We start from the raw sequence: 13307 nt of genomic DNA on the forward strand, positions 1-13307 counted from the left end.
CTTTGTTTGGCAGGAAATTAAAAATCCCGTAGGTGTGTCGTGTCGTGTCGTGCTGAGATTCACTTGCCTGATCATCATAAGATAAATCATCACAGTGAACTGAGCTCAAGTCCAGCCTTTATTACAAAACTGATGTGTAGTTTTAAGGTTATTTATTCACTGATGCACAATTAAATCACAATATAATTGAAATTGCAATGTTGATAATGCAATATCTTGACGTTGCTGGAGTTGCAATGTGCCGTTGATGAAAGTAAAAGCACCATTAGCACTGATTGTTATTCACTACATCTCAGATATTTTATGACCCATTCATGATTAAACCAGAAAATAATTGGCCAATTAATATATAATGAAAAAGATCAGTCGCTGCAGCTAAAATCTCTAAATTTCATACCTTATCCGGTCTTTCCTCCTTTTATCAGGACATGTCTCTTAAACTAAAGAGACAAGCCCCACTGTCCTGATATATGGGTCTGTGGGGGACAATTAACCCGAGACATTACAGATATATTAAATATACTCATGTGAAATTTAGAGGTGGAAAAGGTGGACGATTAGGAGGGAGGGGGGTTAAAAAAAAAAGGAAATTTGAGCTTGTAGATAATGGCAGTAAATTTCAAAAGAGAGCCCTTGAATCGGAGACAGGCAGATAATAAAATCTCTGGTTGTTTTTTTTTTCCTTCTTTTTTATCACAGTGTAGGTGAGGGGGAGTCACATTTAAGAGCTTTTTAAATGGAGGGAGCGCACGGCTTGGTGAGCATGATGACTAATTTTTAATTAACATTGGATTGCTAGCCAGCAGAGTGGAATTCATTAGACATTGATTGTTGGCTTAGCTCAGGGTTGGGATTGGATTTGATGCCGTGACCACAGGCTTCATGTTTTAAATCACATTTTAAGGGAAGAGGCATACACGGGAAGGAACAGGCGGATAGATGGGAATGAAAAAATAAAAATAAATAAATAAATAAAACTGCTTTGAAAATGTGTCCCTGTGAATTCAAATGAGCCAAAAAAAAACAAACAAAAAAAACGTTGGACTGGAACTAACAGCCTCCAAACAGTCGCCATTGTGGCAAATTAAATGGTGCAATCGGCAGAGTTTGACTGCACAATAGCCTGTCAACTCATTGATTCTCCCTGTAAGGCCGACTCACAAAGACGAGTGATTGAACGGACCCTTGAAAGAGGATCTGCACTTCCAAGGTGAAACGAGGGGAGGGAGATTAAAATATCACAAAAACAAGGTCCCTGAGCGTTCAGGAGTCTCAACGTTTTTGAAAGGTCGGCATTCTCAACCAGATAATAGATTTGCATGTACGCCAAGCATAAAAATGTATTTGGCTGGGAAAGTATTTCTGTAAAGCAGAGTGCTAGAAAAATATTCTGACTCTCGATGAGGAGACTTGAAGTCAGATAAGTTGTAATTAGTCGGTTGGTCACAGGGCAAAAAAAGCAAACTCTTAGAGACTTGAAAATGTTATGCTTAAAATTATCATTATTATGTTTTTATATTTCTCTGTACTGATACACAGTGTTAATAATGCAAATACATACAATTTACAAGGTAGCCTATCAATATTGAATGTCAAACAGTCAGAGGAGACGTGCTCACGATAGAGCTACTTCATTAAATTGGAATTTAGGTTTTCAAACCGAAACATTTAATGTTTAATTAATAGAGCTGAGCCATTATTTCTGTATTATCATATTTAAAATGAACTTACTCTATTTACTTGGATTCTACATGCGTTCTTTTGCACCATATTGTCAAAATGACTCACTCTGAATACACTCTTTTGGCAGTTTATCAGGTAGGCTACCCTTAACTGAATCAAACGCAGAGTAATTCACAAAATCATTTGTCAGGAAGGTTTATTTTGTTAAACTTTTGCAGAAATTGTTATGAAGAGGTGCCAGCTCAACTTTCTGATCATTTTGGGAGCTGCACTGTAGATTGTGTTCACTATCTATTTAGCCAACAAGACTTTAACAAACCTGTTTTGTCTTTTAACAACATGAACACTGTGAGAACTTAAACTAAAACAAAAAACATGAAAGTGAAGCTACCTAACAGATGTCAGCTTTGTTGAACTCATATTGAAGCCTACCTATCAGGATACATTCACTAATTATACTGTTCTACCAAAATTACAATAGAAAAATACAATTCATATTTGTAATTTATGCTCTTAAAGTGTCTTTTTTTAAATGGTAAGCTACCTTTTCAAGACATAGCTAACAGAACCTTCCTCCGTGCTCCATATGGAGAAATATTTATAGGTATGATGAACATCCTTGATAAGCTCTATCAGATTTGGCAGCTGTTTCTATGTTTGTTTAGTTAGTTTGTTTTGTTTGTTTACTTTTACTCTAATGTGTTGCCTTTGTAAATGTCACAATATTGCTTTGTGTAGCCTATTTATTGCACATACCAACCTAGCTGTTTGCTTGCGCTCAAATGAGCTGTGGTTCTTTTCTTTCTTTTTTTAGAACAAAAGCAGCTGCAAAACAGCTTTTCTATTCCTTTGGACATGAATTATCTGCTGTAGTGTTTTGTGTTTTAAAGTCACAATGTCTTTCTTACCCTCTGGAAGTCACACTGTGGGTTGGGGCAGTGGATGGGCTTACAGATGGCCACGTCGCTGTAGCAGGTACACTCCCGACACGACTCCGGTCTCCATGATGTGTTGTTCTGTCATAACAATAAAAGACATAAAGCATTACACGGGGCAAAACAGAATCACTCTCTCACGCTCCATTATCATCCTAACTCACCCACATGTCATCTTTATGTTGACAGCTGGGGCGGATGACAGTAATCACATCACACCGGGCCTCTTTGTGCATATTGATGCGGCTGATTCAAACCGTCTGTATTTTTTACTCTCTACCTCTCTAAAAGAGTGCGATAACAACACATAGAAATACATAGCAGACATTCAGGGAAACTGTCTCCATTGCAGTTTGTATTTCATGCAATATAAGGTCCATGATGGCCGTGGTGGTGAGGTTTTACTGCTCCACTCTACAAAATGTGAGAACCCGCTATAAGAAAACCATTTCATACTTTGAACTCTTATCATCCTCTGTACTTGAGGCTGTAAAACACTGAAGGATTTTTTGCTGCTGCGAGTGGAGTCAAACTGCTTCAGTGTTGATTAAAAACCTTATTCGTGCACTGTGGCCAACTACACAGTCAGATAGGGGCAAAGTAACTTGTGCCATGTGGCCGCAGCGCCCGTTAGCATGCCCGCTATTTGTCAATAGCTCATAACAGTTAGCTGACAATGTCTTATGGCTAGCTCAAAGCCAGAGCTAAATCAATATTCCTGGGCCTGCATATGCTCAGATATATCATCTTACAGTCCATAAATCTGATTTAGCCGGATGATTAATAACCCTCTCATGACAGGAATATCCTACGGGCAGCTGTGCTTATGGGGCGGACGCTTCACGGAGGGTGGTGGTGACTGTCACATGCGGAGGCTTTGCTCCATTTGAGACGGTAACTGAAGCAGACGTCTTAATGGACAGGAAATGTCAAACTCAGGTTAACAACCACCAGGCTCTGAATATATGTCCCATATAAGCTGATGGCTGAAGGTATGTAATAGTAGGAATTACAGAGACCTCTAAATTTGTATTTATCACTCTGTTTAACTATCTATCTGTCCTTGCATGTGGTAAGGATAGGGCTATAAACTCTAATCAAATCAGGAAAGCCTCAGTGCTAATGGGCAGAAACAACATCCCACCATCATTTTTTCCCCAAAAAACCAATCAATCTCACAGTCCCTAACATTTTCCACTAAAAAAGACAAAATTAGCAAGAAACACCAGGTAGGTAGGAAGGACTGTACCACCACCACCAAGAATCAGATCAAGGGGAACTGGGATACTTTCTTTTTGTGTTCCAGATGTTTTACAATGAATAATCCAACATTTAAGTAAATTCACATCTATAAATCATAACCAGATTCTTACATATTATGAGGAGACAATAACACAACACTAGGTTATGCGGCAGCACACTGTGGTAATAAACAGTGAGAACATCCACGAAACAGGGTCACAGCACACATTACAACCCATTACATAACAGGCTGGTATCAGTTGGGAGTAGAGAGGGCATAAAAACAAGGCAGGTAGGGCTTTCAGATTTGCAGCAACTATAAAAAAGGTCCATAAATAACAACCCCCCTCCAAAAAAACCTCCAGATTTATTACAGGATGAGCCTTATTTTTGGCAATCTTATCAGTTCTGGTTAACATTTGTCTTACTGCAGTAATTGGTAAGGCCAGGGAACATGCTGACAGGACTGCAACAAAGTCCACTGGGCAAGAAGCAAGCAGTAGGAAGCACAGCAGGTCAGAGCTGATGCTGGAAATATAACTATAAAACGAATGATCCCACTTTGGGTAATAACCTCGCTGTTCCTTATGTTTCTCCTCGAGTTAATTTGGCAAACCTGATGGATTGTTTCCAACTGTTGGCAAAATTATGAAAACCAGACCCAAGTCGTCATAAACTCCAATTATCCTTTAATGCTGCTAAAAAAAAATCCCTGAACTGGCAATTTGAATTTGTAAGGGAAAAAAAAAAGCCAAGCTTAATCTGTAGAACGACTCCTCTTCCTAATTGAATTACAGCACATAAGAAAGTCATGCAGGGAGCATGCACGGTGAAACGTAGGAATAGCTATAGGTCATGTTGAAAGACACAGTCAGAAAAAGGAGAGCATCACAGAATGAAAATTTAATTAGCGAGAGCAGCCAGCTGAGGGGAATGGCACTCCTGGAGAGAGAATCCGAGTTGATATGTTCCCTGTAGTGTGTAGCTATGTGCGAGCTATTTATGTGCCTGTGAAAAGTGTGTTTAATTGCGAGTTTGTGGGTGTGCATCCCTGCACAGCTGTGGCCAGATGTGTAATGAGTTTTATGTAAGGGGTCGCAGGCAATCTCTGCACATAACAATAATGCTGCGGCTCAGGGAGGAGAGGGAGGAGCGACACTGCGAAGTAATAGGATTGTGGATGTCAGCTGAATGCCGAGGTTTCCCTATAAGCCTTTCGTTCCATGTGACAGAAACTATTTAACACGGACACACAAACGATCTCAGAGACAAAACAAAATGAGATTATGTGCAAACAGATGATGCACGGGATGAAAATTAACCTCTTTAGCTTTTGACTTTCCCCTTAAACGTTCTCAAAAATGCCAAAAATGAATAGTGTGGCATTCTGAGAAATCCACTTATCTTCCCTCTGTTCAAGAAGACAATACAGCTCATGTGACTGTATGTTAAATATGAAGCCACAGCCAGCAGCTGCTATAGCTGAGCTGCTAACACAAGTTTCCAGGAAGACAGCAGCCCAGCCAAGAAAAAGTTTAAGTGTAAAGTTTTGTTGTTGTTTTTTCCGGTCTGAGAGCTGCTGATAGGAACAGACAGAAAAAAGGCAGACAGCTTCCTGTTCTGTGCGAAGTTGAGCTAGCTGTCTACTTGTTGTGGACATGCAGTATAAAGCAAATGTGTGTTTCCCCCCCAAAAATGATGTTCAGCTCTTCCTTTCATTTATCTGAAAACAGCTTTTTTTCACCATTTTACATATTTCAAAATGGGGTTTTAAAGACTTGAAGAACATAAGAGGCTTAGAGGGCTTTCAGGAGCTGCAATCACAAACGGATCCAAGAGCGTTCCTTGAGGAACTCCTTAAAAAAGACATGAGAGAAATAGAAGTAATGTTTGATTCACCTAAATGTGATGTCAGAACAGTAGGTTTTAGTGATGTGTATGGGCTGCTAAACACAATGGTTAAATATCTACAGGGGCAGATGAGCAATTGTGCACATCAATCAGAAGCCTATAGCCTTATTCTTGCTCATTGTGTTATGTACAGCCACAAAAACAGGATTGTTCCACCAAATTTGCGATGCATTTAGGTGCAACATCATCAATTTAGAGGTGAATGCAGCCAAAAACAAAAGCGGCTGAAAGATGCAGATTCACTTCAGGTGGATGAGATGATGGAGCTTCGGCTGGAGTGAGCGAAAGCCCCGAGGGATTTCCAGCTCAGGTGCAGGACAACGTGGCGACTGCTGTCTGGCCCACAGTAATGGAGACAAATGTGCTGTATTTAAACACAGCAACACAACACATCCATCCATGGGCTAAGTGTTACCACTGAGGATGGATTACACGCAAAGCTCCAGATTTGTCAAATATGAGAGTACAGTACAGTGCAGCGGAAATTCCCTTTGCATTGCATTAACACACTTCTTTGCTCTGTTTTCTGTCTGTTCAAAAGGTACAAACAGGAAGTTTCAATACACCAGAAGCACTACAACAAACTCTCAGAGCTGCACCCCTCTGTGTATTTACACTGTTACTATCTGTCTGGTAACGAGTTCTGACTGCAAAAAGCAATTCACAGGGTGGAACCAGATCAGTTTGTCACACTGGGGTACAACCAGTCTCTGTTTGAACACCTGCCCGTGGATTTTTCTCAACCTCCAAGTTCACTGTTACCTGTAAAGGCAGGGCTGGTGCGATATCCACTGTAATAACGAATCCCTCTACAAGGCCGTGATGTTTGATCTTGTCTTCATCTCAAGGTAAAAGCTTGTGTTTGCAACACAGGAGGTAAGCTCTTGGTGAGCAAAGGAATGAAGCTCGTTAGCGATGTAGCAATAGCAAAACCTACAAATGGGTACTTAAAGGAGACATATTATGTCCCTTTTCCACAAATTAAAATAGTTTCCAGGTGTCTTAAAGACATGCCTGTGACATGCTTCGGTCAAAATACCTCAAGCATCAAACATCACAGCTCTTTTTCATCCTCTCAGAACAGCCCTGTTCAGAACGGCTGGTTTCAGTGTCTGTCCCTTTAAATGCAAATGAGCCACTACTCACCAGGCCCCGCCCCTTCTACTGGTACTCACAGGTAGGGGTGGTGTTATGCAAATTTGAAAACTAATGCCATAATTGTCAGACAACTGAGGGATTAGCTCGTAAAACCACATGGATTTCAATCTAGGGAGCCTGAAAATTACTCGTTTTTTTTGTCAATTCTCGCATTTTCGGGGCCGGAAGACAAGACAAACACCCAAATATATGTTAAACAGCATTCAAAAAGTGATTTTTCCATAATATGCCCCCCTTTAAGCCTCTTAAATGATCACAAATGCTATAAATATAAGCAGAAAGACTTTCTAGTATGTGCATGGGCATGTGCTGCACTGATTGCAGTCTGTGTTTAGGTGGTGGGAGTGTCAGATCGTATTAATAACTTGTATGTGTATATATGTGATATGTTTGTAAAACAAGAACATGATGTGAACGATTTGGATTCCTTTCGATTTAAATAGATAAAGAGGTCACAGAGGTTGACAATAATAAGGCCGTATGTGTGCGTACATGTAGGTATGCCGTCTGAAATAAGTTTCCCGTTATGGCTCTGTGGCTGCCATTCATGCCATTTAGCCTTTTCTTAATAGAGCTGGGTAAAATTAGGCCAGCTGCTAACTCTATAAGTGGATTCAGGTTTGACTGGACGACTGACTGACTGTGTGTGTGTGCAATGGATTAAACGGCGAGTCCATTTCAGCCATGCAGGTCTCGGGGGAGGTCAAGGAGGTTGCACTCAATTCCAAGCCCCCGTCCTGTTTACCTCCTGCACGGACGACGGGCAGAATGGGATTGACCCCGGGTTCGCTGTGAAAATGGACCTTTTAAAGTGGCCGGGGGCACAAGGGGGGCAAAGATATCCTTGAGAAACCTGCACCGGCTATTACCTGACCTCTCCCCCCTCCTCCTGCGCTGACGAGTCAGAGCCAGGGGAGATGTTCGGCAGACAGCAGCACTGAGTGGTAATGGCAGTTCCTCCCATTCCTGCCGATGAGATTGTCCCCTACAGGGACCCATACCTTGGATTCGTTGATTAAACGTCTGAGGAGTTGAGGGGCTTTTCATTTCATTCTCTGCCTCAGATGTGATTTAGGACCGAAACCGACTCAGCCGGCGCCACGGCACCACGTCTCCACTTTCATAAAGAAAAAAATAGATCCATAACTTTCACACCGAGTACATCCTCGTAGAGACTGTTTTATGGGCCAGAGCTGAAGTTGGGAGTTCTGCAGTGCACTCTGGACTTTTGGATGATGGGTTGTCAGTGTAAATCTCTGACAAACTGAATAATCTATTAATTATTTACACTATAAAGTGTCAAAGGAATATTCACCAAGCTCGATTTGCTCAGTTTGCAGATAAATAAAACAATGGAAACCAGTTTATCCTCCCTCAGAAGCTTTGGGCATGACTGTGTCATGGTATTTTGGCTAAATACATTTCTAAAAGGATCAATCAACTAATAATTTAATTAAGCAGCTGATTATTTCGGCAGCGTGGTTAGTACACTCCATTTAGTTTGAAAAATCATTAAACTGTCTTGATAGGATTACACTGGATTACAGACATTATACTTTAAAAACCAAGGGATGATTTCTGTTACTGTGTTTCCTAGATTGATTAATTATTTGTTTCTTGACAATGAAGGGAGACATTCGTGACAAATTCAACTCTGACAGAAAAAAAGCATTACATTTTATCAGAAATATTTAATTAAAAGGATAGTTTAAAATTTTGGCAAATTGGCCCATTGCCATAATCCCTATAGTCATAGCAGTAGGTTTGTTACCGTTCTAAAAACAGCTTGCACCGACAATTAAAGGTAACGAACCTACTCCTAAAACTATAGGGATTATAACAATGGGCCATTGTGCCAAAATGTTGAACTATCCCTTTAAGTAGGAACTTAAGTAGTGACAAAAGTGCAGCTTTAACCTCCATTACTTCGCCCGGCAGTTGACATGAGAAGACTGTGGTCACACTGGGAAGCTCCCAGGAGTGTTTGTGTCTGCCTGAATGAAAATCAAGCAGGATGAAACAAAAAAAAAAGATAAATAAAGGCGTAGCGGAGGCCAGGGTTGGCTCGACAGTGGCTGAAGCAGCAGATTTGTTTCAAATCTGATGGGGAACAAAAGGCAGGATTGGTTTAGTTGGACTCCCCCGTTCCAGACAGAGGGCAGCCTGCTAGGCAAGCAAAATGTAATTGGGATAAAATTGGGCCAGAGCTGATAGAAACTAAAGCTATTACCGAGGCAAATTCGATCAGGGGGACGTGCCGGCGTACCGCAGCCCCGAAAAAGAGCCACTTCAGACGGCTGTGGAAAAACCACGGAGCTCCTCCTCGAGGGAAACCTGGTTCTGTCAGCGCAGCTTTATATTTGCAGCTAATCAACCCGATCACACCGCAGTACACAGCCATATGTGTGTGTGTGTGTGTGTGTGTGTGTGTGTTTGTGTTTGTGCACAACTGGGTCAGGTCTCAGTAATCTAACAGGGAGTTATCAGAGCCGCATCAAGTCAGCGTGAGTCGACACATTCTCCCTGACAGCGAGAAATTAACAACAGTTTGTTCGACGTCGTGAGCTCACAGGAACAGATCTGCCTCACAAGTCAGAAACTGTGACTTCTTTTTGCCAATTAGCAACATTTATATTTACATACTGCAGAGAAATGTTTAATATATATGATAATTAAGTTAAGAGGCGCTTGTTTTTTTATGCTCCAGGCTTTGAAAAGCTGTAGTAATTGAAGGTTTTATTATGGGCCTTTGTGGTAAAAACCTGTGGAACAGCACATATTTCTATATTTCTATACTATACTGACTATTATTGCTGTGTACTACACCTTTCTGTGTACTACAACTGGTGGCCAATGGAAAAAACCAACAAGATTGAGTCCTATATTTGAGTCAAGGTGAACTATTGTAGAAAAGATATACATGGTCTAAAATACAGAGTCATATTGATGCTAAGTGGTAAAGTTCAGTCTCAACCTTGATATTGGTCATTTGGCCAATTACTCATCAGAAGACCAAAAAGAAAGACTAAAAATGTAAATAAAAGTGAGTCCGACTTGTTTTTCTGTGGCCTAAAGTACGGTTTGAGTCTGACAAACTTCTTTTTAAAGTTCATATTTTCAATTCAACAAATAAATTGGAAAGAAGTGAAGTTGAAAAGACTCAAAGACCAAATCCTGGATGCACATGAGCTTTCATTTTGTGTGAACTTCTGTCTTCTTTCTGGTTGGAAAACCCTTTTTTTATTCTTTCACTCTCTTGTTTGCTCCTTAAGTTGAAAGAAATCAGTCAACCAAGAGGGTGAGTTTTAATATTTTACAAAATATAAAATAACACCTGAAATATTCTGAACGTCACAGGTGGATGATGCTAAATGAGTTTCGGCTTCAGTAAATGTTTGTGCGTGTGAATCTATTTGTAATATTTAATGTTTTCTGAGAGACAAATCAACATTAGAACTTCAGACCGCTTTGGTTTGAGGCTGTATGAGCTGGGAAAAGAATTTAAAAGGGAGGGAAATAAAAACTTTGTCGTCTAAGCACAAAAGTTACTCCAGATGAAAAAAAAAAAGACTTGTCATAACCACGAGTTCAAAGGACGCCTGAGGAGACGCAGCTCTTTGATGTATTCTCGATAACAAAAGAACGGACTCGACTCATGAGACCAGGCGCTGTGCTGCCTCTTATTTCACTTCTTTAGGTGTAGTAACACACTGAGTGTGACAAAGCCGTAACAAGTTGTAGCCTGAAATCCTCCGTCCACTCTTGCCTCTCACTCATTACGGCCGGATTTCTGCGTTTAGAGGGCAACAGCTGTGCCGCTCCCGTTTTTCCAAAATAAATCCCGACTCAAATGAATTCAAATGCATTCATTTGCTGCTGTTTAATTGCTCTACCCTTCAATGGCGGTCGAGTGATTATATGCTAATTTCAAGCTGTGAAAACAAAGTTACAGCGCCGGCCGGTTGAAGGACACCTGAAGCTGTCGGAGCCGCTTGCCAGAGAAAAAAAAAGGCTTTGGCAAATATTCAGAGAGTAAAGAGCTGACTGCTCGACGTCTCGGATGTTGTTCATCATCCGAGCACCAATGGAAGCCATTTAGCAGCCAAGGAATCTGCAATGTAAAGCGAGAGAGGCCGCCGCACTTGCTCTGCCACGGGGTTAGCATTGTTATGCTAATAGCCGCACACATTCGTCTGGGGGATATGGGGCTCGCTTTAAAAAGTTGTGACTTAGCTCATTGATTCAGCTTTCCCACCGTGCCTCCAGTCCAATTAGAGGACCCGCTGCTGAGACATGACAAACGACTGGCTGATCGTTGGCTTCCCCGCGCCCATAAATCCAGCTGTCTCACCCCCTCGCCCCGCCATCACCGCTATCGCTCCTGCAGCCAAGTATCGGCATCGAGCTGGGTAATGGGTTCTGGATCATCAAACAGATGGCCCGAAAGCTCGGGGTCGGCCGCGAAGAGAGAGAGAGAGAGATCAGCACTGGAGCCGCACGACAGCCTGAGAAGAGCTCCTTCTTTCCTAAACATCTGTATCTGTGCAACTATAATGAATATTACACATTAATAATATGGTATATATAATTATATTACATAATAATAATGTTTATAATAGACTAAGTGGACTAAGAGTGGCCATGGAGCACCATGGAGCACTGTCAAGCAGTGCTCCATGGCGTGGTTTGTGCACTAATACTTATAGTGCTCTTACTATGGTGAATTTATGAGGTGTATGTACAGTATGTGCTATGTTATGGGATATGCAGGGCCGTTGCTAGGAATTCTGGGCCCCTTTAAAGAACACTAAAGTGGGCCCCTCCGCCTAACTTTTCCAGTTTTTTTTCTTAGACTACGTATGTATTATCATTTTTTATTTAGCCTACCTTGTTTTGATGCTAATGCAGCATTACACTGCAAAAACCCAAGTATCTTACCAAGAATATTTGTCTTATTTCTAGTCAAAATGTCATTTCTAGTCAAAACAAATATCATTATACTTAAAATAAGACACATCATATTAAAAGTAGCTTGTTTTTAGACACTTTTTACTTCTTTCAAGCATATTTTCACTTGGAATAAGTAGAAAAAATCTGATAGTGGAACAAGTTTTTCTTCCTTATTACAAGCACAAAAACATGTTTTCACTGGCAGATTTATCTTCTTATTTCAAGTGAAAATTAGTTTGAAACAAGTGAAAATTATCTAAAAACAAGTTAATTTTTAGGTTATGAGTCTTATTTTAAGTGGAAAGAGATTAGCTTTGACTAGAAATGAGACATTTGGACAAGAAATAAGACAAATATTCTTGGAAAGATGTTGAGTTTTTACAGTGTACTATGAGTATTAGTCAGGGTCTTACACAGAATATATCAGTCATACAAAGATTAGACTACTGGGGTTTTTTATGGGCCCCACTGGGCGCTGGGCCCCTAGAATTATCATCACCTTTCTCCCCTATACAACAGCCCTGGGGATATGTGCAATATGTGTTATGTTATGGGATATGTGCAATGCTGTTGCGTTTTGTGTCTGCTGGGTTGGTTTGGCTTAGGTTGTATTGTTTTTTGTCATTGTGGCATCAAGGCGCTAAAGAGCGGGACAATAAAGTTTATCGTATCGTATTATCGTATCGTACATCTAAGGAGTATATTTCTCATTTATTTGAAAAATACTTTTACCTTTTGAGTCTCATTGTCTCATTTCTACAGAATAGGAACCAAACTGAAGCAACCTCGGCCAGATTCTCTTCTTCCAGCCTGCAATAACAGACCCTGACCCATTTAGACGGGTCAAGAATAGAAATGCACACTCACAGCTCGCCTGGTAATACTTTAACGACAATGAGCAGCAGGAAAAAAAAGACAAAATATGCAGAGAAGCCGTCCTCAAAGAGACATCATATTGCATAAATCATAAGTGAGGTCAGAGAGACACAGACAAAGCCAGGTGTGATTTAATGGCACTGTGTGTGTGTGTGTGTGTGTGTGTGTGTGTGTGTGTGTGTGTGTGTGTGTGTGTGTGTGTGTGTGTGTGTGTTTTTGTTCCCTACACAGTGCTGCGATGAAGAGCGCACAAACAGAAGCATTTTACTCAATAATTCACCTCCTCCAACCCAACGCTCATTAGCTCTAATTAAAAATCAATGCCCCAAGTCCAGCCAAAAGTTTTTTTTTATCGCCGCTCTGACAGTTTGTGCTGCTGAACTCGAGGTTACTAAGTCTGATTCAGAAAAAAACTTCCACAGTGGAAAAGATAAGAATGCAAGAAAAAGTGTTTTCTGCGAGTCTAAAGACGTCTCACGGGGATTCAGAGTGAAGAAGGAGAAGAAGGAGAAGAGAAAAAAAAGCTGAGTGAAAGTGACTATGTAGATGTAG

The 13307-nt window shown here is 40.8% G+C and overlaps 1 protein-coding gene across 2 annotated transcripts in view; it reads right to left on the bottom strand.

Annotated features, from left to right (window-relative positions):
• The window catches only part of fras1 (Fraser extracellular matrix complex subunit 1), a 341854-nt gene that overhangs the window by 248144 nt on the left and 80403 nt on the right, over nt 1–13307 (bottom strand). For both annotated transcript variants that reach the window (XM_085785897.1, XM_085785896.1), the window contains exon 3: nt 2592–2699. In XM_085785897.1, the coding sequence (XP_085642023.1) occupies nt 2592–2699 (108 nt within the window). The remainder of the gene's footprint in view (nt 1–2591; nt 2700–13307) is intronic.

This window comes from Trachurus japonicus, chromosome 9 (genome assembly GCF_045865225.1).
Source record: "Trachurus japonicus isolate A0001 chromosome 9, Traja_1.0".
Classification (NCBI taxonomy): Eukaryota; Metazoa; Chordata; class Actinopteri; order Carangiformes; family Carangidae; genus Trachurus; species Trachurus japonicus.